At 52.4% G+C, this 24,345-nt stretch overlaps 3 protein-coding genes across 5 annotated transcripts in view; 2 read left to right on the top strand and 1 right to left on the bottom strand.

Annotated features, from left to right (window-relative positions):
* NRBP1 (nuclear receptor binding protein 1) overlaps positions 1-1,055 on the top strand; it is a 33,665-nt gene extending 32,610 nt beyond the window's left edge. For both annotated transcript variants that reach the window (XM_032103095.1, XM_032103094.1), the window contains 3 exons: positions 180-243; positions 330-385; positions 577-1,055. In XM_032103095.1, coding sequence (XP_031958986.1) covers positions 180-243; positions 330-385; positions 577-675 — 219 coding nt within the window. In that variant the 3' untranslated portion in view covers positions 676-1,055. The remainder of the gene's footprint in view (positions 1-179; positions 244-329; positions 386-576) is intronic.
* Positions 1,056-1,480: 425 nt separating this feature from the next.
* Positions 1,481-3,967, top strand: KRTCAP3 (keratinocyte associated protein 3). Of its 2 annotated transcripts, XM_032103105.1 has the most exons (6): positions 1,481-1,729; positions 1,807-1,866; positions 2,431-2,631; positions 2,845-2,979; positions 3,290-3,381; positions 3,559-3,967. In XM_032103105.1, exons 1-5 carry the CDS (start codon positions 1,520-1,522, stop codon positions 3,371-3,373), a joined length of 690 nt encoding a protein of 229 aa, XP_031958996.1. In that variant the 5' UTR covers positions 1,481-1,519; the 3' UTR covers positions 3,374-3,381; positions 3,559-3,967. The 2 variants fall into 2 exon arrangements, with proteins under 2 accessions (XP_031958996.1, XP_031958995.1); XM_032103104.1 differs by having other exon boundaries at positions 3,290-3,967.
* Positions 3,968-4,225: 258 nt separating this feature from the next.
* Positions 4,226-24,345, bottom strand: part of IFT172 (intraflagellar transport 172) — a 38,245-nt gene continuing 18,125 nt past the window's right edge. The window contains 29 exon segments of the mRNA XM_032103106.1: positions 4,226-4,383; positions 4,618-4,706; positions 5,473-5,626; positions 6,055-6,153; positions 6,898-6,957; positions 7,635-7,730; positions 9,131-9,250; positions 10,023-10,133; positions 10,585-10,701; positions 12,550-12,636; positions 13,259-13,322; positions 13,819-13,928; positions 14,280-14,378; positions 14,979-15,108; positions 15,558-15,667; positions 16,185-16,365; positions 16,501-16,565; positions 16,813-16,906; positions 17,535-17,677; positions 18,252-18,368; positions 20,067-20,202; positions 20,435-20,532; positions 20,927-21,016; positions 21,091-21,235; positions 21,605-21,725; positions 22,122-22,200; positions 23,720-23,904; positions 23,907-23,937; positions 23,939-23,963. Of these exon segments, the coding sequence (XP_031958997.1) occupies positions 4,294-4,383; positions 4,618-4,706; positions 5,473-5,626; positions 6,055-6,153; positions 6,898-6,957; positions 7,635-7,730; positions 9,131-9,250; positions 10,023-10,133; positions 10,585-10,701; positions 12,550-12,636; positions 13,259-13,322; positions 13,819-13,928; positions 14,280-14,378; positions 14,979-15,108; positions 15,558-15,667; positions 16,185-16,365; positions 16,501-16,565; positions 16,813-16,906; positions 17,535-17,677; positions 18,252-18,368; positions 20,067-20,202; positions 20,435-20,532; positions 20,927-21,016; positions 21,091-21,235; positions 21,605-21,725; positions 22,122-22,200; positions 23,720-23,904; positions 23,907-23,937; positions 23,939-23,963 (3,046 nt within the window). The 3' untranslated portion in view covers positions 4,226-4,293.

Here is a 24,345-nt window from a genome sequence, read left to right as displayed (position 1 = left end):
TGCAGGATGGTGCTGCCAGCTGCAGTTTAGGATGGAACTGGCAGTGGCTGTTCTTTTAGATCCCTGTGGGGCTCTGGAGGGGTGGTTCCCATCCCAGGGAGCATTTCTAGGGTTGCTTTGGGCTTGCCGTGGCAGCCTGCAGGACTGCAGTCCCTCATGAGAATTTCTTTGCCCTGCAGCTGACACTGCTGCTGAAACTGGAAGACAAGTTGAATCGACACTTGAGCTGTGACCTGCAGCCCAGTAAGTACCCTTCTGCCCCTGCCGAGGTTCACTGGGGCCAGCAGCACCCTTGGACCCAAGGACTGACACCTTTCCTTGTGTTGCAGATGACAACATCCAGGAGCTGGCAGCTGAACTGGTCCAGCTTGGATTCATCAGCGAGGTAAGCAGGGGCTCAGGTAGGACTATAGGCCTGTGTTCCTTTTTCAGAGTTCAATGGTTTATGCCACATCAGCCCTTTTTGGGGAGGGGGAGGCAGGAGAAATAAGCCATGTCCCTGTCCTGGGGGACTCCAGCCATGCTCTCAGCTTTGAGTGGATGGGGCTTACCCCTGACTATCTTTGTTCTCCCCAGGCTGACCAGAGCAGACTCACCTGTTTACTTGAAGAGGCATTTAGCAAGTTCTACTACACTCGGAATGGAGCCCTGACGGCAGTGACTGTGTCATCTTAACCCCATGGCTCCTGGGCAGCCAGCGTGGCCTCGCTGCCTGCGACCCATCTGTGTCTGCCCACCACTGTCGGGCATCCACAAGACCCCAGCTGCAGTGCTTGGAAGCTCATCCTGCATGTGCCGTGGCTGGGCTCAGCGACAGTCCTCCCTGCCCGCCTCGTAAAGGGGACTTTGCGCATCAGTATTATTTCCAGCCCTGTTTTTGTTGGGATTTGCCAGGTTGTGCTGCGGAGTTGAGGCCTGGCTTGGGGTGTTCTGCAGCCCCATTCATGTGCATGGAGTTTGTTCTGTTTGAATTGTACAAAGTGTCTTTTGCACAGCACAGAAATGGGTTTTTTCTTTTTTTTCTTTTTTTCTTTTTTTTTTTTTTTTTTTTTTTTATTTAAAGGTAAGCAGGGGTGAGCCCCTAAGCCCTGCACCCCCCGTCACTCCCCCCCCATTCCCGCGCCTTGGGCCTAGGGGTGGCCGGGCTCGTCCCCCAGTCCCCGCCCGGCGCTTCGCTCCCGCCCCCGGCTGCACTTTGTTTACTGGTTCGCACCCGCCTGGGGCCGCGGCGTGTGCTGGCCCCGGGCTGCGGCCCCGCGGCCCCTGCAGCCCCCCCGCCCTTCCGCGAACTCCCGGGCCTGCAGCGGCCCCGGGGCCCAGGCTCGTCCCAGCGCGCAGCGGGGCTGAGCCGCGGCTCCTGCATCTCATTTCTATCATTTCCTATTTTTAATAAACTGTTTTGTAAATACGCGAGTGCCGCCTCTTTCCGGGCGGGGCGGGGGGGCCGGGCCGAGGCCGCCCGTCCCTTCCCCGGGGCGGTGCGAGGGCGGTGGCGCTCGGCGGGGCGGCGGCGGCAGCCATGGCCCGGGGGCAGTGGGGTCCGGGAGCGCTGGCGGAGCCGCGGCGACTGATGCGCACAGGACTGGGGCTAATCGTGCTGGGCCACGGCAGCCTCGTGCTGGGCGCCATCGTGCACGGCTCGGTCCTGCGGCATGTGGCCGGCGCCCGCCGCGCTGTCACCCCCGAATACGCGGCGGCCAACGTGGTGTCGGTGTGCTCGGGGCTGCTGGTGAGCGGGGCCGGACCGGGCGGGGGGCGGCGGGCCCTGCCCTGCCCGGGCCATGCTGAGCGCAGGTCTCCCCGCAGAGCATCGCGGCGGGCATCGTCGCCATCCTGGTGTCGCACAACCTGTCCCGGGCGGCCCTGGTGAGTGCGGGGCTGTGGGGCCGAGCGGGCGGGGGGCCTCGGCTCGGCCCTGCCTCGCCGGCAGCCGCTCCCCTGGACCTTGGCCCCGCGAGCTCCTTCCGCGTCGGCGGCGGCTGCCGGCGCTGCAGGTGTCGCCTGTGCCCGGCTCGGCCCCGGGAGGGTGGGAGCAGCGGGTGCACCGTCCTGGAGCAGAAGCGCTTCGATGGGCGAAGCTGCAGCCGGGTCGGGGGTCCTGCGTGGGCTCGCAGAGTTGGCGGACAGGGTTCGGGGTGCGCCGGGCTGGGCTGCGGCTGGGGGCTCCCGGCACTCGGCCGAGCCTGTGTGGCCCGTGTGGGGGTCTCCACCGAGCCCGAGGGAAGGGGCGTCCAGTGGTGCCGAGCTCACAGGGGGTAAAGGATGCAAAAGGTGCGAGAGCCTCATCCGAGGGTAAGGCTGAGCCATCCTGGAAGAGGCAAGAGATGGTGTGTGCTCCCTCGGGGGAGCAGCTCTGCAGAGACGTAGGTTCCTGGCCTGAGCGTTTCTGCACACTCGTGCCAGTCCCACTCGTATTCTTGCTGCCTGCAGCACTGGACCCTGCTGAGCGTATCTCTGCTGAACTGCCTCCTGTCCACCGCGTGCAGTGTGGGGCTGGCGCTGGCCATTGCCCTCACGGTGCATAGCCGGGGCACACACCTGGTCAGGGGCTGCAACAGCTCCGCGCTGCCCATGGACGCCCGTTCAGCCATTGCGACTAATGACTGTCCCTTCAACACCACGCGCATCTATGTGAGTCTGCAGGGTCACTGCACACCCCCGGTCCTCCCATCATCAGCCTCTTTCTCTCTGCTTCCTCTCGTCTCTTTTCCCTCTCACTCTCCCTCCTGCTTCCCTTCTCTCTCCTTCTCCCCCTTCTTTCCCCTGCTGCCCACACAGTCTCTGCTGAGTGTGTTCAGATGGCCTGGTGCAGTGCCCACGTTCCTCTGATCCCCTGCTCCACAGGACACAGCCCTGGCCCTCTGGTTCCCCTCCTTGCTGCTGGCAGCTGCAGAAGCTGTGCTGTCAGGCAGGTGCTGTTTGGTGGCTCTAGTCTTCCAGGGCATCGGGCCCTGTGCACACAGCTATGGCAAAGAGCAGGTACGCCGTTTTGAGCTGGACGGATCTCCCTGTATCTCCCCCATGATTGCTGCCTTTGTGCTGCATTTGGAAGGTGCTGGGTTCTGCTGGGAACAACGAGGCTGTGCAGGACTACGGGGGGGGGGGGATGCTGGTTGGAACCTCTTCTAGCCAGCCTAGGTGCCAGACCAGCAGCCCTTCATGGGGAGTTGCAGAGGGACCCTCTTCTTCATCCCCCTGGTAGCCAGGCCTGTTCTTTTCTTGTGAGAACACTGCCCATCACATATCCTTGTCCCACTCCACTTTTTTTTGTCTTTTTTTTCCTCTCTAGCTGGCCAGGCCAAATGCAGCAATGGAGAAGCCGCCCCGTGAGAGGCAGCAGCTCCTGGCAGGACTTGCTCAGTCTCATGCGTAGCTGGAGTGGTGAGCACACCACGTGGGCTGTGCTTGGGACGGGGAGAGCAGGCTCTGCCATCAAGAGGGTCCATGCCTACATTAGCCCCCCAAAACACCTCTTCCTAAGAACATGGGCAGAGGAGTCAGCATGATGCTGGGCCCTGCAGCACAGCCTGGCACTGACACGTGCTCCTTCACTCCCAGGTGGTGCTGCAGGAGTGCTGTGATCCAGCAAGGTGATGTCACACCTTCTGCAGTGTTGGTGTGCATAAGGTGGGCTGCAGGGGTGAGAGGTGTGCCTTCCCCCCTCCCCCCAGCTCCACCACCCCACCTGGGATGGACCCTGCAGGTCAGCAGGTGCTGTGGGCCCCAGATGCTCTCCCATCTTCTCCCCAAGCTGCCAGGCCCTTCCTGGTGTGCTGAAGGCTCTGTTGGTTTCTGTCAGCAGTGATGGGGGTGGGCAGAGGTGCTGGGGCCCAAGTCCTGTTGTCATTGCAGGCATGTCAGCTGGCTGTGCCTGTGCTCAGACATGTCAGGGAACAGAAGGGGAAGAATCCCTGTGGTGTGGATCTCTAGTTTTTTGAATAAATAAACTTTTCCTTTCCACACTGGCTGTTCTGAGTGGCTCTGCCAGGTGAGTGCTGGTTGGGAGTGAGGCCTGCCAAGGGAAGGAAAATGCAGCTACTCTGTGAGCCCATCTCCCTGCTTGCCACTCCCCAGGCACAGGGATGTTGACAGAGCCATGGTGCCATTGTGACAGTCACCCATGGATGTGGGGGTTGAGACACATGTACAGGGTTTACAACCCTGTGCCCAGCAGCTGCAGGTGTTCTGGGCTCAGCATCCCCTGGCAAACAGGAGCACTGCAGGGTTGAGACAACATGTTTATTGGATGTGGAAGGTGCTGAAGAACAGGCCTGAAAGCTGCCACAGTCCTGCTCACTGGAATGAGAAGCTGGTGCTTGGCAGTCCCCCACACCACCGTCGGAGGAACTCGATCACATCCTGGCCCGCAGGGCTGTGGGATGTCTGCAAAACAAGAGAGGCCTTGGCACTAAAAGTGGGCACCTCTGTCCCCCCTGCCTGAAGGCACCCCGTGGACTGGCAGGACTGGGTCTGTTAATCCCCACCCAGCAGCACTGTCAGGAGAGTGCAATGAACTGCCCTGAGACAATGGCTCACCCAGAAGGATGCTGTATTGTCAGCATGAGGGGCTGAACCCCACCCACAGCCTGTCTCCCTGCCCATGGGGTTCTGGCTCACCTTGACAGCCATCATGAACTTGTACCACGCATCCTTCTTCACTTCTCGGCCTGGCCTCAATTCGATCTTGTTTCTTAGCACTGGGTACCCTGGGCACAAAGCAACACATGCAGAACAAGCTGAGACCCACAGCGGGCCCCCACTTGGTGCACCCCTTCCCTGTGCTGTGGCTGGGGCTGCCCCAACAGCAGAGTGTGTTGGGAATAATGCTGCCTTGGTCTCTAGGAGACCAAAATGAAAAAGGGGTGCCCAGAGTGGTAGGATCAAATGAAGATGAAGGCTGAACTGCCCTTGGGCAATGACACCCAAGTGAGTAGGTCCAACGATGGCACCCAGCTTCTGACTTTTGGAGCTAGAGCCCTGTTCCTGGTGGCCCATCCCTGCTCCCCCGTCTCTGACCCTTTTTAAGTCCTGCACTGCAGAGCAGGACCAGGTGCTGCCCATTCACAACTGTCTGTGCTGGCCATCCTGGAGTCCCTAGGCAGAGCTGTGTCAGCCTGAGCTATCACTGAATCACAGAGCGGCTGAGGTCAGAATTGCTCTGGGGTCTGTATGGTTCAACTTCCTGCTCAGGCAGGGCCACCCCAGCCCACAGTTGTGTCCAGACAGCTTTTGAGTGTCTCTAAGGATGGCAATCTCACAATTGCTGTGCAACCTGTTCCAGCACTCACTCACCCCCACAGTAACAGAGAGTCCTATCTCCTCCAGCAGAGCTGGTTCCCCACAGCCACACAGTCTTTCCACTCCTCTTACAGCACAGCCCAGACCTCCTCCCAGACCTACCCTGCAACATGTTCCCCCTCCCTGCACGGCACTGTGTCATCTCTTGTCTGAGTGAGCTGGCCTGGAGCTTACCTGTCAGCACACAGGGCAGGGAGTGCACCCCGGTACCTGCTGCTACCAGAGAGGCTTCGTAGGTGTTGCGCTCATCCTGCGGCAGCACCTGCTCCAGCCGCTGGTCCATGGACATGGTGAGCACCCAGTCCCTCACCTCCTCCCGCTGCTCCTCCTGTGGGCAAAGGCCAGTGCATGGCCTGGAATTGTGATGCTGCTGCCTGGCTGCAGCCCCGCAGCACCAGGGAGCACATGGGAGAGCAGGACTTGGGCGTGCACGATGTGCACACAACACACACGTGCATGGTGCACAATGGTGGTTGAGTGTGTGTATGTTGGAGAGCATGAGAGTGTGTGTGTGTGTGTGTACACAGGTATGTGCACGTGTGTGTGCAACACGTCTGTGCACACGTGTTTGTGTACACAGGTGTGTGCACACATCTGTGCGTGTGTGTGTGCTTGCAGTGGGGGGACAGGCAGAGGGTGGCAGTGCTGGGTCTGTTTCCACCCCCTGCAGTCTCTGCAATCCCCCCAATCCCTGTTCAAAGGGCCCTGAAGCAGCATCACTCCTCACAGCAGCTGAGGAAGACAGGTGACACTCACAGACACATGCTGATGGGCTGGAAGTGGCACTTCAAAGGGAATGTCTGTCCTCTGAAAATCGGAATGGTCCAGGGAATCCAGGTTCCCTTCTTCAATGGCCTGGGAAAGAAGTGGTAGAGCACCAGGCAATGCCAGCTGTAGAGCTCACAGTACAATTCATGGTGAGGAGGCCCCTGCCTGTTCGTGCTGTGGGGACCAGGCCCTCCTGTCATCCATGACAACACTCTGCAGTGTCTCTCAGACACTGTCCTATTCAGGTGGCATCAAAGAAGGGAAAGATGTAATTGGGGACTTTTGTTTTTCCCCAGCAGCTGCTGACAGCACTTGGGAGTCTGGCACAGTGAGGTCTGTCAGCTCCCTTGGATTTGGTGTTCCTGATGGCCAACCTGCTGGTCAAGGAAGGGGCTGAGAGGGCTCCCGAGTCTTGTATCACAGTGGCCAAATCACTGGGCCATGGCCTTCACTCTGCAAGTAGTTTTTCTTCTGTTGGAACAACTAGAGTGAGATCACGCTGAAAGCTGTAATGGCATCTGCAGCCATGAGGATTTCAGGCCTAAATTGTCAGGCCAATGTGCTCTTTGCTGCCATGTGCATGGGGGCATTGGCATGCCCAGGGTGATTTGGGCAGGGCTGTGCAGGTCCTCCCACAGGTAGTGTGAGGCCGCCCATTGCTCTCCAGACACACACTGAGTCAGGTTCGGGGGCTCTCTCCATCAGTACGAGCTCCAATGTGCTGCCACACAGGAGCCTCAGGTGTGCCCTAGCCAGGCTGGGGGTCTGTGGTGGCCCTACAGCCCACTGTCACTTTAGAGAGACAGCCCTCCCCCCACAGACCATACTCACATCTGAGAGGTCCAGGAAGCGGTTCAGGAAGACAAATGCCATGTTCTCCCAGCTGACTGCCTGGTATGGAGAGGAACCCTGAGTGAGACTGGGCAGCTCATCCTCACTGCCACAGTTCTTCTCCCAGAGCCATGGCTGGGAAGGATGTGGCTCTATTTGTGCCACAGTGTCCTGCCTGCAGCCCAGGGAATGGACAAGGACACTGCACATTCCAGCTCACCATCCCTGAAGACTGAATTCCTTGGACAACCAGTTCACTGCCACAGGCTGTCACACAAAATGGAGACAGGCATTGTGACCAGGCTGGATGGGGCTTGGAGCTGCCTGCTCTAGTGGAAGGTGTCCCTGCCCAAGGCAGGGGATGGAACAAGATGAGCTTTAAGGTTCCTTCCCATCTAAGCCATTCCATGATTCTATTATTGCACAGCCAGGTCCAGGCAGTGGGGACATGCTGCTGTCCTTGCCATGTGTCACGACTCCCGGGCAGACTGTCAGACACTTGGGTGATGCAGAGCAGAGCTGAGCAGTCTCACATCCACACTGACAGAACCATAATATGGCCTCTGTCCACCCCTGGGTCTGTAGGTCCCATTTGCTCACTGGCTGAGGTCTGGCCAGCTTGAGGAACAGCCTCCAGTGGCAGAGTCCAGCAGCCAAGGGAGGATTTGGGATGATAAGAATCCCTGAGCCCAGGGTGCCCTACGCCTTTCTCTGGTCCAGTGGCAGGTAGCTCTTACCTTGGCAGCTATCCCAGCCTCATAGAAAGCCTTGTCTGCAGGGAGCAGATCTGTGTGGCGCAGCAGGGAAATGGACAGCTGGGCAGCCATGGTGTCCTGTGGACACAGAGGACAGGAAAGCCACAATTCAGCACAGAAAAAACAGGTTGGAAGGGATCTCATGAGATCACTCCAGAATCACAGCAAGGACTCTGCACCCATACAAGCCCTACAAGTAAAAAAGGTCAAAAACTTCAGTCCTGACCCTGAGTTCCCTCACTACAGACCACATGGGACTATCACCTGAGGGTGAAATTCTTCTGCTTTGTAAGTCTTGCTTTCACTAGAAGCCACACCCAAACATCCCCTACCTGAGTCACAGAACAGGTGAGGTTAGAAGGGATTGTTGGCAGTTCCCAAATCCTGCCCTCAGCCCCAATCAAAGCAGAAGCAGCTACAGCAGGTTCAGGAACATGCCTGGTCAGGTTTTGACCATCTCAAGGAATGGAGACTCTCCAACCTCTCCAAGAAACCTATTCCAGCCACAGTCTCAGTAAGTTTTGTCTTATGTAAGAATTTTGGAGCAGAGGAACTGAAAGGTAATTTCACTTTTCTGCTGCCAGATACCCATAGTCACACCAGAACTGTCAAGGCCACTCCTCCTTCATGGTCCCAAACAGACTGCCCAACACCTCAACATTCCACAGCTGTGGAGATCTGTACAGGTTTCCAAGACGTCAGACTTGGCTCTTGTTGTCCGACATGTTTCTGGACCCCCAACATCCACACACAGAGCCGTGGGGAAGCCCAAATCTCCCCTGTGGCTTTCACTGGGGTCCTAGCTGTCACAACCTTTCCTTTCCACAGCCTTCTCCATCACGACTCCAGTCCCACATCCATCCAGAGCTCTAGAACAATTCCACAATCCCACATGGATTAAGAGTTCAGCAGGGAGATCAAGAACAAATCCCAGTGTACACAAGACTCCAAAATACCTACAGGGCCTTGTAATGCCCCCACACAGGTCCACAAGCTCTCAAAGCCCCCCAAGAGGCCCAGTGCACAGGACCAGTACCTGCCAAAGCCCTGGGCAGATGATCTGCTCTGAAAACCATGTGTGAAGCCCAGCAGCTCTTGAAGCCCAGGACAGCAGAGAGGAAGCCATCCCTCTCTTGGGAAGACCAGATTTTTTGTGATCCCTAATTTTCTACTGCCACCTCTGCTCTCACATGTCATGCCAAGCATATGGATCAGCTCCTCCCCTGGTTTACAGCTCAGCCACAGTAGCTGGGGCAGTACCCACGATAAGTAGAGAAGACCACCTACAGCTTCACCTGCTAGTGGTAACAGATTATTGCAGATTATCTGGGACAGATTACTGCAGTGCCATTCTCATGCATCCATGATGTGTGATTTGTGAAGTGGAATAGTAACCTATGAATAGCCCTGAATCTGCACATCCCCATGGGGTTCCCCGCTTTGGGTGGCGACCTGGCAGAGGAACTTCAAAGCCTCACCAGCTGCTTCAGGCCCTGTGCTGCAGAGCGGGTAGCGCAGTAGTGGGAGATCAGCAGCATCCTCTCAAACTCCTCATGTGCCGGAGTGTTTGCCTCACTGGACTTCACTAAGTTTTCACACTGAGAAGAGAAAATGAAAGGAAGTGAGAGCAGGAGAGCACGAGGGCACTCTTTATCCACATGAGACCAGGGAAGTCAGGAGAGAGAAGGATCTGAAATACCCAGACACCTCTAGGACTGAACAAGGGCTGGGCCTTGGGTGCTCTGGGTCCAACTGCATGCTGAAGGAAGGAGGCTGTGGGAGCCAGGAAGAGTCACCAGTACTGCAATAGCCAGCATTGGAAGCAGGGGTGAGTCTGGATGGACAAAGGGAGGATTTTTTGATTTTGCTTATGCTCGAAGTAGGTATTTGTGGGACAGAAACAGAGAAAAGGCAATCATGGGCTCTGTCTGAGGTGTTCTGGACAGGAATGAGGAGCAGAAGGTTCTAAGCATCCATGGGGAGATGGGGAGGACTCATATTTTTCACGCTTAGTAGCTCTGTGCTTTCCCCACACAAGCTGCTGAATATGGGTGGAGGATGAGAAGAGGCTATGTCATGATAGCTCCCATGTCATAGTGACCACATGGAGCTCTGCAAGGGCCAATGTCCAGACCCACTCCTCGGATTTGGCCTGGAGCATAGGGTCTCCTTCTTCTCTGCCTTCTCTTGCTCAGCCACATCCACTTCACAGGATCCTGTTTTCCTACTGTCCACACTTCCAGCTCTTTACCCCAAGCCTGTGTTCTAAAAACACTGCCCATGTCACCTGGCGGGAGACTGGTTCTTCTTCCTGCTCAGTCAAGACCCCCTGGGGGCTGAACAGGCAGCGGTGGCCATGGCCACACTTACCAGACTAAGGAGCATATCCCGCAGCTCAGCCCAGCTGGAGTATGCCTCAGCACAGTTCATGCCAGATGCATTCACCATCTCCACAAAGAGACGCTTATAAATGTTGAAATTCTGCAACAAAAAGGAGAGAAGTGTGGAAAGAGACAGACAGGGAGTCAGCAGACTCTAGAGCTCTCCTGCTGCCAAGCACGGGCCAAGAAAATGGCTCCCAGAGAGGCAGTGCTGGAGATCGCTGGCTAGAAGGGGTGCTGAGGACAAGGCAGGGAAACAGGAAAGGATGGAAGGATGCTTCCTGCAGCCAGTACTCTTGGAGAGGCAAATGGTTCCTTTTGTTCTGAACTTGGTGCTCAAGGTGTTCAAAACAAACACAAACACTCAACATCCCCTGCTCCTTCCCATGGAGAACATGCCAGGGGATTTCCTTCAGCCCTCTGTAAGAATCCACTGCAGGGCTGGACATGCTGAACACCAGGCAATCCCAGTTCTGACTGGGAGCCTGACTCGCAGCAGATCACAGCACACTGGGACAGCTCACCTTGGGATGTCGTGCTGCCCTCATTACCTGTGAGTTGGCAGGTGCTCCATGGTGCACGTACAGGCGCAGGGCTTTATCCCAGCTGCCCTCCCAGATCAGGTGTGTTGCATACAGAGCGATATACTTGTGCAGGACTTCATAGCTCTGGAGAAGACACATGGAAAGCAGCATCATAAGACTCATGAACTGAAGACTTGCCACTTAGTGGGGATGGATCCAGCCATGTGTGCACAACCCCACACACCTGAGTCCCAAAGGGTGAAAGAGGTAACCAGAGCCAGACTGCCCTAAGCACACCTAGGTTTTGATTTGGGCTCCACTGACACCTTTATCTTGGCTAGCTGATGCTGTGCTGGCCCTTCACACATGCAAATACAGCTGTTTTCCAGCTGTTCACCACTTGCCAAAGGAATACTGCCAAACACCTGAAGGATGCAGCACCTCTACTGTGTGTCAACAAGGCTACCAACTGTAAAGCAGCCCTTAGTCTAACAAAGAAAGTAACTAAAATCCTGTGTGAAGATGTTTATAATTTACAAAGCTGCTCTAGTCCATTATCCACACACCGTCACAGCTTCAGGACTGCAGACCCTCTTAGAGTGCTGCTCATACCTGTACTGACCCCACAGACACTGCTGAGGACTGCTGTTGGCCTCACAGAAATTCAAGTGAGGAAAGAACTGCTTCACACATGCATAAATATAGTAATGAGAGGAAGAAAATGGCACAAAATGTGCAATCCTGTTAAAACCTGAGCAATGGAAGCAAGTTTATCATGCAGAAAAAAGACCGGTGTCCCAGTAGATGTCTAGAACTCGAACACCCAGATGGAGTGCTGGTGAAGCACCATGTTCAGTATAGCTTGGGATAAAGATTAAGTCTGGTATGTGACCTGTTTTGATAAATGTAACATTTTTGCTGTATAATCACTGTGGAACAGCTGAGTCAAAGTGATTGTATTCTGCACTGGTTATGGAAAAGGGTCATGCTAATGCTCTCTTAGAGGCACGAGCAGACACCAAGATCTTCTTAGACTCAATGTGGCCTTGTGGTGCCCAATACAATAAACTGAGTCTTTCCCATTAAATGGAGTGTGCAGTTATTCTCTGTGGCTCCTGATAAACAGCCTATCAGTAGGGGAGCCTCCCAAGAGAACAATGACTACAACAGAGACCATCTGTATCACAGAGAAGCCCAAGTCTAAGAGACATCAAGTTCACTCTAGTAGAACCCAAACTTAAGTTACTGGAACCAAAGTTATAAAACCACAGTCCCAGACATTCCCAGTGCTTTTCAAAGGCTTCAGTGCTAGCGTGAGTGGTAAGTTGTGATGTTCCCACTAACTGCAGGTGCTGTTGCCAAGGCTGCCCTGTTATTCAATCTGAACCAATACCTCACTCCAAAGAACTGCCTGCTCTTGGTTACCTCCATTATCAACAACCATTGAACCAATAACCATTCAATAACCAATCACCAATCAATAACCACTGAATAATCAATAACCACAAACCATCCCTCAAAGTAGATCCTGGTAACTGAGAGCTTGTCTCCTGTTACTGCCTTGAAAGAGCACTGTAAAACAGTTTCATTTTGCTTTTCTCCATTTTTATTACTCTGTTGAGGTAATTTTGTTAGTTTCAGGTCAGTAAAACTGAAAAATGTCAAATTTGCTTTCCTGACTAGGATGTCTCATTCTGACACCACCACTCTCAAGAACACAGAGAAAGAAGGCTTTCTTTTACAAATCCCTGTTTCCACGGTACCAATTACTTCCAGTCCAAACAACTCATTTAGCTTCTTCCAATGCTCCATTAATCACAAAATTTAAACACAACATGCTTCTAGGTTCTAACACTTCCCCACTCAGCCTGACTGGCCACAATGGGTGTGTGTGCTGCTTCCTGAGCCCCTGCACTGGCTCTCCATGCTGCCCACCCACTCCAGGGTGCCAGGACCCCAGGTCTGTCCCTGAGGGCTCACAAAAGCACTCACCTGCTTAGCTGCGACCTCCAGGCACTTTTCCCACTGCTCTTGCTTTGCATATATATCCAGAGCTGCCATGACATCAATTCCCACCAGCTGAGGATGGAAACAGCCATAAATTCACTGTGCAGGCCAGGTTTCCTACTCACATTCAGGCAGGCATCAGGTCACCCATGTCTTTTTTTCCCAGACACAGAGTCTCTCCCCCTCCACACCATGAAATCCCAGAGCCCATGTGACCCATCTTCCATTGAGAGGGACGTGGTCAGGCTGAAAAAGTTGGCCCGTGTGAACCTTATGAAGGTCAACAAGGCCAAGAGACACGTGTTGCACCTGGGTCGGAGCAACCCCATGCACAGATACAGCCTGGGTGGAGAATGGATGGAGAGCAGACCAGAGGAGAAGGACTTGGGGGTGTTTGTGGACAACAAATTGGACGTGACCCAGCAATGTGTGCTTGGAGCAACCCAATCTAGTGGAAGGTGTCCCTGCCCAAAGCAGAAGGTGGAATGAGATGAGCTTGAGGTAAGCTTTAAGGTCCTTTCCCACCCAAACCCTTCTGTGATTCTGTGCTCTGGCATGCAGTAGCCATGGCTCACAGGCACATACAGACTTCTCACTCGTACTCAGTCAGGCAAAAGGCCCATGAGAAAGGCCCCAAGGATCTGCACAGGTCCTGACATAACTCCCTAGCCTGCGAGACATCCCAAACACATACCGAATCCACCTTTCCTTGTTTTTTTAAATACTCCTTATAACGCTGGTCCACGTACTCCTCTGACCTGTGGGTAGAAAGAATCCCAAAAGGCAGCAAGACTTGTGTCTTGCATCAGTGCAGAGGATGGATTCAACCTTGGAACAGAAGATGTCCAGCTGTGCCATGTCTTTCTAGCAGGCTGCTGGTGCACAGATGGACGGGGAAGGAAAGGGTCTAAGCAGCTCTTCACAATATAGTATGTGAGGAGAACAAGGGATCACAGGGCTTTCAGAAGGAAGTGCATGCACAGAATTATGGCAAGGGAAAGGGAGATATGGGTAGGGATGAAACAAAAGGGGATAACAATTTCCATGGGATGTGTGGCAATAGGAAAGTGTCAGAATGTTAAATGGCTTGGGAAGGACAGCTGTGGAGAATGTACCCTGTCGAGCATGGGAAGGCCACTGTGGGGAGAATCCAGGAAACCTAGGGGTAACAGGACAGTACAAGACAGGACAAGGGATCATCTAGGGGTGGGAGGAGGAACAAGAAGGGTATAGTTTGCAAAGTTCAGGGCATACCTGGGGTCGAACTCCTTGGCCATGTGCTTGGCTTTGCTCCACTCCTCCCCTTCAATGAAGGCATCGATAGCTTCTTGGATGAGGTCCAAGTTTAGGTAGAGCTCAGCTGCCTGCAGGCCAGAGACAGTTCCATGGGAGACAAAACCCATGGGTTCCCTGTATCCCAGGCTGAAGCTGGTGCTGGACCACCACGCAAACACAACAGAAAGTCTCTTCCCAAAAGATAAGCCTCTCCTCTGCTTCCTGCCTCCTCCCAAGGCCTGGATTACTCACACTATTCCAGGACTTGGTTCATTGCCCTCTTTTATCCTCCTTGAAGACTCTGCACGGCCTAGCTCTAGATAAGGCCATCCATCCACCCATCACCCCAGGATGTGACTTGACATCCTTCCCTTGGATAGAGCTCTCCCTTCCAATGTCACTACTTTTTCAGCAGTCTGGGGGCAGGAGCCAGCCCTCACCATGCTGTATTTCTTCATGGCCACCAGCTGAGGAGCCACAGTCTGTGTCACCTCCATGCTCCGTGACTGATCCAAGAATTTCGTGGCCAACTCAGCAGCCTGTGAAGAGAAATTGTCAGCAGCTCAATTGATAAAAATGGTGGGAGAGAGGGATGAAGCTGGGAAGTGCTCAGTCCCAGCTAAAAGACTGACAGTTGGAAGCACTCGAACGATGGGGAAAGGAGAGAAGAAATGGCAGGTCATTTTGACAAGTCAGAGGAGCAAAGCCCAGCTACTTTCACACATGGGAGAAGATCAGACAAGGACATAATTGCTGTTGAAGTTGGTACAAGGACATGGGTGTGAGTGAGAAGTATGAGCAAGAACACAACAAAGGCTGGTGGCACAGAGCACAAGAAGGTGCTCCGCTAGCAAGGGCCGAGTCATAAAGTGCAGCTCTTCAGTGCAGGGAGCTGTGGGCACACAGGAACGGGCCTGCCACAGGCAATGGTGCCAGAGTAAGGAAGGCAGCACCATGCAGGATAAGCACAGCCTGACATGCTCAAGAGAACAGCTATGAAGGCTTTCAGCCCTGCAGTCACTGCAGCCTGCAGGCTCTCCTGTGCCCTGCAGCAAGAGGGATCTCTGAGGTGCACTCAGGTTGTGGAGGAGCTTCCAGGCAGAAGAGCAGGTGAAGGGAATCGTAGCCCCTGACAGTACCTTCAGTAAGCACTTCTCCACCAGGACACTGTTGCTGGGATCCCGCACCTTCAGGTAGCAGTCCACTGCCCTGGCGTATTCCCCAGCCTGCTCCCACTCCCGCGCCTGCTCCAGCAGCCCTTCCGTTCCACTGCAGGGAGGAATGCAGGCTGTGAGCAGGACTGGGATGCTGCCAGACATCCTGAAGACAGTGTGTAGGATGTGGGCAGGGAGGTGCACAGCACAGGTAAGCAGGGACCTCAGACAGAGCAGAGCATGTGACAGAGAACATGAACAGTGCTGAGGAGAGAACTGACCAGAGACCCTGGGGAGATGCAATGGCAGTACAGGAGACCATGGAGATTTGTAAGTGCGGCAAGAAGCCACGTGGGTAGGAGACCTTGGATGGCAGAAAAAAGCCTCCCAAAGCAATAAGGAAGGATGATAGGAAACCTATGCAGCAAGAAGTCCGGAGTCCTCAAGAAGGAAACAAGTGGATGTCAGGGATCCCATCAGGCTGTCTCTGTAAGGCATCAGCAAAATGGCCATGGGGAAGAGCTACCAGGCTATTTCCTGCAGCCTGACCACAGCACTCCTTACCTGGAACCTTTCTTGCCAGCCTCTCTGCCACACTCCTCCTGTAGCTCTCCCAGTCGACTAGGCATGTATTCCTTGCAGATCCGCAGGGCCTCGCTCCACATGCCGGCCTCCTGCACAGACACAATGGCAAGAAGTTTTCACCAGTTCACCAGGATCCCCCACACTCCTGCCACCACATAACACATCTATCCCCTCATGCCATCTTGCCAGAGAACCAACTAGAAGAAATAACCACAGCAGCACCACCCAATTCTTTCCTCCCCCAAAATGGCACCTGTGTCTACCCACCTACCCTGACTACCTCAGGGGAACACACTCATCCATTCCAGCTACCTCAGTGGAATGGGGACTTAAGTCTCCAAATGCACCCACTTGTGCTACCCTGAGGACCATCCATATTCTGGCAGGATACATCCTCCAGGAACTGTGAGAGCATGAAGCTATGATGTGAAATCCACTGGTTCAATCTTCAGGCCAGAATTAAGTTCCTCTAGAAACCCTGAGCAAATGGTTTCTCTTTGGCTACTAAGCTGACAGAGAGAGCTGGGAGGTGAATTTCACTCCTTCATCTGAACTGGTTTCTTGTCCAGTGAGGAAGGCAATGATGTTACTACAGACTGCACTCACCTTATAGTACTTTATGGCCAGCTCAGGTCTCTGTGCTCGCAGGAGGAAGGCCTCTGCCTTCTGGAACTCTCTCTGCTCAAAGGCAAACTGTGCCTGTCCGACAAGCACATCAGCCACACTGTCTGGGTCATGAGCCTCGGCCACACGCTGCGCAGCGTCCCAGTTCTGGTTATGCACAAACCTGGGGGGATGAGATGTAACAGGGACATGAGATGTAACAGGGATGACAAGGAGCAGGCCAATGCTGGAGAGGCAATCAGGCTGGCATTGCATGGAGAGAGCAGATGCAGAAGGCCAGGATGTGGAGGACTCTTACATCAGCACGGCTTCCTTGGGCTTCCCAGCTTTAATGAATTCTCCTTCAGCCTCTTCAAATTTGCCCTAGAAGAGAGGAAGTGATTTGTTTGCACACCTTCCTGTTCTGGTATCATCACATGACCTCCTTTACTTACCGCAAGGGAGGGAGGATTTATGAAACAAAGGTGTCTGGAGCTTGGGGCTGTCATCATGGAGCCTTTTGGATATGCAACAACTGCAGCCAGAACTGTGACTGCTGCTGCAGCCCAGGGACAAGTGCTCAGTTACCTGAGGGACAGAGAACTTGCACCTGTTCCAGGGGGAAAATTACCTCATCTTCTAAGAACATGGCATACTTTAAGTGGATGTCTGGCATCTTCTGCTTCATGGAGAGGCGGGCCAGCTCAAAAGCAAATTCGAAGACCCTGCAATGAAAGAGAGAAGGACTCTGTGCTGTCAGAGTATGCCTTCATCAAGAACAAGACATCAAGTAGGGCACAAGAGACTGGCAGAGGAGAGAGGGGAATACAAGGGGTTGCACATGAATTGGCACTGCCCGTTCCTCCTGTTCCTGACCAGGAGCTTATAGAGTCCCCAGTAAGGAAATTTGGCTCTTTCACACCTGCTGTTAGAGCCCAAGGCAGAAGATGAGAGATGTGTGAGCCTCGGGAAGAGCAGTAATGAATAGCCATACAGGCAGACACCTGGCCAGCTGCAGAGCAGGGCCAAAGCTTTTGTGGCAGGCAGTTACTTCTAGTGACATGAGGAGTACCTCCTCTCATGCTCAGAGCCTCTCACAAACCTTCCCCTGCACAGGTTAAGGGACAAACTGCATTTGCCTGCCCAGCTCAGACTTGGCATTTGAGAGACTGACACAAAGATGGGAAATGGGATGTGTCAAGGATGTGAAAGGCCTGTGTGAAGTATGGTGGGGTGGGAAGACGTCATTTTCTGGACCTGCAGCTACCACGTGCACAGAGTTATGTTGGCCCACCCATTTTTTCTCTGGTTAGGCAGAGAGGAGGGAAGTATTGGGCGGAGGCACCTGCATACCCGCTGTCTGTTGCATGGTCAATGGCCATCTCCAGAAGTCCAAATTTGCTGAGGAGTTTCACAGCTGCCTCTCCACCCAGGCTCTTTGCCCACAGATAGGCCACATGCTTATGGGAGTTTGCACCCCCGTGTGCCTTGGCCACCTGTCCAAAGAAAAGGAAGAACCCAGCCTATCTGTTTCACCTTCAGTGGACTGAGCCCCTCTCACATGCTGCCTGCCAGCATGAGGGAGCACCAAAACCATTTGTTCCCTCCCGAGGAACCCTTCTGTGACCACCACTGTTCTGGTGAGTGGGAGAGTAAGACAAAGGCATGTATGGCGGAGCAGAACAGCTGCTGCCTCAGCACAGCCCACATCACTGTTTGGACAGCAGAAGTGACCCCAGCATTCCACGGCCACACTGAGGAGAGCAGTGCTGGGGGGGGCTGTGGCAAGAGCAACACCTCTGAGGTACAACAGGATGCAGTGATCAGGGGCAGAGCAGTGCCTGGAGGAAGGCAGTACAGCAGAAAGGCCAAGGGTCAAAACCTGCTTTTGGAATTCAATGCCACAGAGTGGGTGGCCCATAGGCCTCCAGGGCTGGGGCAGTTCTGAGGCTGAGTAGTGTACACCAAATGTTCTGATCTTGCAGTGAACAGAGACAAAGCAGTTCCCACCAGGATCCCACAGCCAGAACCTGACCCCTGCACAGGTGGGGAGATGTGAAGGATTATTACCCTGTATGCCTCTTCCCACATGTCATTCACTCTGTACATGTTCACTGTGGTCTTCCAGTCTTTGGCTTCCAGGTAGTGGTACTCAGCCTCCTGCAAGCGCCCCTCTGCCTCCAGCTCCTGCAGTCAGAGGCAATGAGATAGTGACACTTGTGGTAGTGCATTCCCCCCTCCTCCTTTCTAGGCTGCAGTGTGATCTGAGAAATGCTTGTTAGGCCTTGGCCTTTAAAACAGCACCTGGGCTCAGCTCTTCCTGAGCTTATCAGAAACACTGTCTGCTCCCAGGAACTGCTGTTGTCTAATGAGCTTCTGTTTTCCTTATGACCAGCCTTGGAAAATATTCCTCTGGCCTGAATGGCACAACATTCCTGTTGTCACACTTTCAAAGGAAATACTGACCCAAACTGTGGCCAGGATGAAACATTGTTATGACTAAAGCCCACTCTCTTGTGGTCTTATAAACAGCAGTCCAAAATGAGACCCTTTTGAGCCCTCCTGGACCGCAGCAGGCTGTGACCAGCAATCTCCCTCTGAGTGGAACACCTCCCAGAGCCAGCAAACTCTCAGGTTTGCTATTCTTGGAGGATCACCGAAAAATGATGTGTCCTGGGCCAATACCCCCACTCCTCGAGGGCTGATCCTTCACCCATCAGGAGATGCAAAAGCATCTGAAGTGAGTATTTCACTGACCTCTCAGGGGAATTTTTCACAGGTACCTTGTAGGCACTGACTCGTTCTGTCTCGGTGCATAAATGTGCCCATATGCTACACTAAATCTGGGAGAAATGCTGCTTTCTTAGATGTTTAAGTACCTTGGATAGCTAAGTAAGTTAGGCCTGTAAGCAAGGTTAAGTTATAGTTATAAACTTCCTTAAACGCTGCCAAGTGTTTTTCTTTTGCTAAGTTGTTAAACATAAGTTATAAGCTAAGTGTTACTAAGTGTTACCCTTCTGCTGAGTTGCTAAGTATAACTTGGAAGTTTTAAGTGAGGCTAAATGCTGTCAAGTGTTATTCCTCTGTTAGATTGTTGTTAAGCTATAAATGAAGTTAGGTGTAAGTGAAATGTTTTCCTATGATGTTAAATTGTTAGGCTTAAGGTGTGTTGCACATAGGTAAAACCAAAGGCCTTGTTGCCTTTGTAAACTCATGACTCAGGCCTGTTACTTTGGCTAAGTAGAAAAGAACTGTGGCAAAGAGACACGGCTGAATTAGGGGTAGAAAAACATGCTGCATGACTGGTGCGTGCTCACATCATGGTGTATGGTGGTTGGTTGAATTATGTTTGTTATGCCTTAAAACTATGTAAACTGATAACTGGCTAACTGCTTAAAAAGGCTGGGTTTTTGCAATAAAGGGCTCTCCTTTGCACAAGCCCAGGGAATCTGCATCTCTCCTTATTGCAACAAAGGTATAAGTTAAGTTAAAGTACTCTTAAGTTTGAATGCTGTTAAGCTTTTAGGCTGTGTTCCTTTTTATCCTTGCCCACACTGACTTTTGTCACATGTACCTAAACACACACACACACACAGACACACACACACACCTGCCCCTAAATAGTTCTCAGTTCATTTCTGTTTTGATTGCCTGGATTTTGTTTGGTTTTGTTGTTGCTTGTTTTCCCTTGTTGTGTCTTAGCTGTCCTGTAAGTAGTAGAGTGAATCCTGACAATGAACTTCTTGTGCTTTGTCACTTAATATTAAACCTGACTTTTGCTCATACCCTTGCCACCGATTATTTAAGTGATCTCAAATACTTGTTCATAGCAACAATCTTGCCCCTGCTTGGTGTAGCTGATCCCCTGCCATGAGATGTACTCACCTTGCCCAGGTACAGGTGAGTATCTCCGAGTAAGTCCTTGTGGTACTTGGCTACTAGGCAAACCATCTCATCATACATCTTACACTTCTTGTACATGGTGATGGCCAAATCGGGTTCATTCACAGTGATATACAGCCTGGGAACACAAGCATATCCAAATGGCTCAGCCGAGGACATGACCAGTCCCTGAAATCTTTCCACATCCTGAAATAGCAGCTTTAGTTCTCTGTGTGTGGAGAAAGTTCCTCTGACCATTCCAAACCCCAGTCCCAAATTCTACTCCTAACCCAGGAAAGGGCTCCTCCTCACTACAGCAAATTTTTCAGGACTCAGTCTCTGGACTGCTACCAGTACTGGAAGAAACTCACCTCTCTGCTTCTTTATACTTGCCCTGCCTCTCCATCTCCTGGGCCTGGGTTATGTACAGCACAGTCACGTCCTCCTGGCTCATACACTTGAGTGCCAGCTGCCAAAAGGAACACACGGGAGAAAATGAACAGCAATTTCCTGACACATCACACTGAAGGAGAAGGGGAAAACCAATTTCCTTCTGATCTGACAAACAGGTATCCATGCTACATGCTCTGCAAAGAATGGGCAGTCACTTGTCACTGTCACAAAGCATACAGGAGAGGGCCATTTGTGCCAGAGGTGCACCCACATAGGGCTGTGAGAGAGAGAAGGCCAAAGTCAGGATGTGAATATTTGGAACAGATTTCTTGCTTGCTACTGGATGGCCCTGCATGCATATTTGGGAAGAGTACTGGTTGATCAGGTATTGGTGCACAAGGAACTACCACCTCCTGATGGAAGACCCATCTCACCAAGTGGGGTGAGGTTCCCAGAAGCTTTGGCTCTACCTTGTGAGCCTGTTCCCAGAGCCCGGCCTGCGTGTACATGTCAATGGCATCCTTGGTCTGGCCTCCTTTGATGTATAGTTCCTCTGCAACCTGCCAGGAAAAGACCACACTCAATATACCCAAGGGACACACAGAGAAGTGGTGATTGTGGTCTGTGGCCTCACCTGATACTCCTGTAAAGCTGCATAGTGCTGGGCAATCTTGAGGTAGTATTTGGCTGCTGTCTGTTTGTCCTGCAAGTCCAAAATGTAGATGGCCTTCTTCCACTGCCGGGCTCCCAAAGCTGCCTCAATGGCCTTAATTGAGCACCTAGCACCAAACCCATCGGTCTTTAGAGCCAGGCAGCAGGCATCTCCTCTAGCTACACTATGCCAGGGAGACTAGAGCACTCTGCTGCTTGATTCAGCTTCCTGAGTTAAAGCAGCATAAAGGAGCTGAGTAACTGGCAGCACTGAGGGGGATGAAAGAACTGGGACAGCAGGGAGGAACAATCAGCACTGTAAGACCTTGGGAGAGATGTGGGAAGGCATCAATGGCTGGCACACACAAGCAACCGGGGCACTGCTAAGCGGGGTAGTGGGGGTTCACTCAGGCAAACCCCTTGCTTATAGAGACAAAGGTATCAACTTCATACCCTGCCAGTATCCTACTGCTTATACAGCCTTTCCCTGCTCCCACCTGGCTTCGATGTAATGGTTAATAGCAGCATCCAGCTGTTTCTGCTGCACCAGATGGTCTCCCCAGGCCTCCTCCAGCTTTACAACTTCTGCAGGAAATGCTAGGCGAGCCAGCTCCACGGCTGTAAGGGGACACAAGAGCTGTCATGCTGAGGCCAGCAGGGAAGCAGAACTGTGGGGCAAACATGGGCCTTGGATCTGGCACAGAAGGAGGGGAATGGCGACTGTCTCAGCCACTCCAGCTCCAATGGGTTACCCAGTAACCCGGACCCTGTGGAGAGCTGGGTCAAATCCATGCTGGTGCAGTCAGCAAGGTCAAGGGCTTGGGAATAAGACACTCTCCTGGGACTGCATGTTCAAGTACAACTAAGTGAAAATACACTGAATGATATGATAGGTGGAAACTGCAGAGCATCCAGGCATCTCCAGGCTCCAGGGCAATATTTCGTGTTGCCACCAGGCCAGAGTACCCAGGTTCCTGCTGGAGATGAAGGGGAGGAACATACTGAGCACAGTACCTTTCAGGAAGGCACTGCCCTTGCCATAGCACTCCAGAGCCTTCCGTGGATTCCCAACCTTCTCGAACAGGTCTCCAGCCTAATGACAAATACAAGCTGCCAGTTTCCAGAGCCACCACCCCCCACATCATCATACCCTACCAGTTCCAGACATACTCCTGCACCAGCTCTGCCTTCCCCACTAACCAAGGGCATGGGGATTAAGGAACTTCTAAGAAAGTCAGCACGTGCCAAGACCATTGTCTTCTCTGCTGACTGACCCCAGCACAGCACAGCCACCCTGGCAGACCAAGGGCTCATTCCCTTCGGTATTTGAATGGTGGCAAGACCACGTATCTAGAGAAGGACTGTAATAACAGAGCAAGTATATGCCAGCCTTTCCTCTATCTGTCCATCTCTGACAACCTGCACAGTCGAAGCTGCCTGAGTTTGTGTCATGATGCCCTCACATCATCGTGTTTAATGGCTTTTGACAGACTCTACCTCCATTACTTGTCTAATCACTTTTGGACTATTTATACTTTTGGTAACACCATCCAGTAGCTGGGAGCTCCAGTTATTCTTTCAACTGAAAGCTGAAGAAAAAATGACAGATTTGGAAAAGCACAAAGTTCTCTTGGGTCAAAATGAAATAGCCAGAAAATGCTGAAGATAAACTGAGACTAGAGAAATGTAATTTATAAAGGAGACATAAAACAAGCTAACAAAAAGCAGTGTCTTTTTTCACACAACATCTAACTGAGCTGGCTAACTCATAGCCAAAATTGTAACTTAAAATTTACATGTGCTTCAAGCAATAATTTGACAAGCTCATGGAAGTAAAATCTGTCAAGAGCTCTTAAACACAGAAGTAGAACTGTTCAGGTACATTACAGGCTGCAAACTGCTGGACCCCACAAAAACACACTAGGCGAAGTGCCACCCTATATTTGCTTGCCCTGTTCTTTATTTTCCTTTCTTAAGCACCTGCCAGAGGCCAGTTGGCCAGGATATTGAGCACTGGGCAGACTCAGCACTTCTTTCTTACATTAACATGATTATGTGCTGTGGGAAAAACACCTTTTGGTTTTAAAACTGTCACCTAATAATAAGTTTTCAATTTTTTTGTGTTATTAGACACAGAGAATGATCATATCCCTTCTTTATGATACTCATGGCTCTACAGACAGTCTTCAATTCCTTTGTTTTGCTTCCTTAACTTTTCCATTTAGACTATCCTTACGCTGTATTTTATTCTGATATGAAGAAGCACTGACATTTCCATAGTGATACCAAGTTTTCGGTTTGATTCACAATTCTGTTCCTATTGATTCCCACCTTCCTAAGGGCCTCCTTAACTATTACTTACACTCTGTATTCTGGAGACATGTTGCCAATCAGATGTGACCTTTTCCCTGATTAATAACAGTAATTCTCGATGTCATGCATGTACAATAGATACAGTGAGGATTTCCTCATAAATGTTAACTGCAAACTTATCGACACAGAATTACCTCTGCTACCTTCCAGCTCAGTCCCCCTGTGTCTCACAGGTACAGGGGATGGCATAAGGGCCCTGATGCCCCTAAGCAGAATGCCCAGTGGGAAGGGCCATTCACCTGTTCATACAGTTCCCCTCTGATCAGTGCTGTGGAGATCCTATCGATGACATCCCCATTGGTGAGCAGCTCATCCCTGTTCATGGCTAGCCGTGCTGCTTTGGCTGGCAGCCCCGCCCGCAGATACAAGCTGATGGCTGCCAGGTAGTTCGCCCTGTCCCTCTGGACCTCCCCAGCCTTCTCTCCTGCTGGGTATCCAGCAGCCACTGGTAGTAACCACCGACGCAACTTCTCCAGCATTGGGGTGTCCCTACTCGGAGAAACACAGAACTGGTGTACCTGGGCTTAGGCATTGAGATATTGTCCCACACTCATCCTGCAGGCTTCTTGAACAACCTGGTCATAGCACCAGGCCTCTTGTTGTCCAGTTATCAGAAAACTACAATGCCACCCCTGTGTACCATGGCACTATCCATTCTTTTTTGAAGCCACAGATACTCCTAAACCAATCTCAGTAGCTTTTATCCCTATTCATCCAGGTCTGTACTTACACCGGTGCAACCTTCCCTTCTACGTGGAGCCCTTCTAAGCAGAAGCAAGGTAGGGCAGGTGAAAAGAACACAGACCCTGAATGGACTCCCAACCAGAAGATTTACCAAGCAAGACCAGCCCACAGCCCAGTGCAG

This window comes from Corvus moneduloides, chromosome 3 (assembly GCF_009650955.1).
Source record: "Corvus moneduloides isolate bCorMon1 chromosome 3, bCorMon1.pri, whole genome shotgun sequence".
Lineage (NCBI taxonomy): Eukaryota > Metazoa > Chordata > Aves > Passeriformes > Corvidae > Corvus > Corvus moneduloides.
The sequence above is the reverse complement of the archived record's forward strand: the minus strand, read 5'-3'. Positions and strand labels throughout refer to the sequence as shown.

Coding starts and splice junctions, on each gene's coding strand:
- KRTCAP3 (XM_032103105.1), top strand. CDS start 1,520: ATGGCCCGGGGGCAGTGGGGTCCGGGAGCGCTGGCGGAGCCGCGGCGA. Junction 2,632..2,844: donor TCAACACCACGCGCATCTAT/GTGAGTCTGCAG, acceptor CCTGCTCCACAG/GACACAGCCCTGGCCCTCTG. Junction 2,980..3,289: donor ACAGCTATGGCAAAGAGCAG/GTACGCCGTTTT, acceptor TTTCCTCTCTAG/CTGGCCAGGCCAAATGCAGC.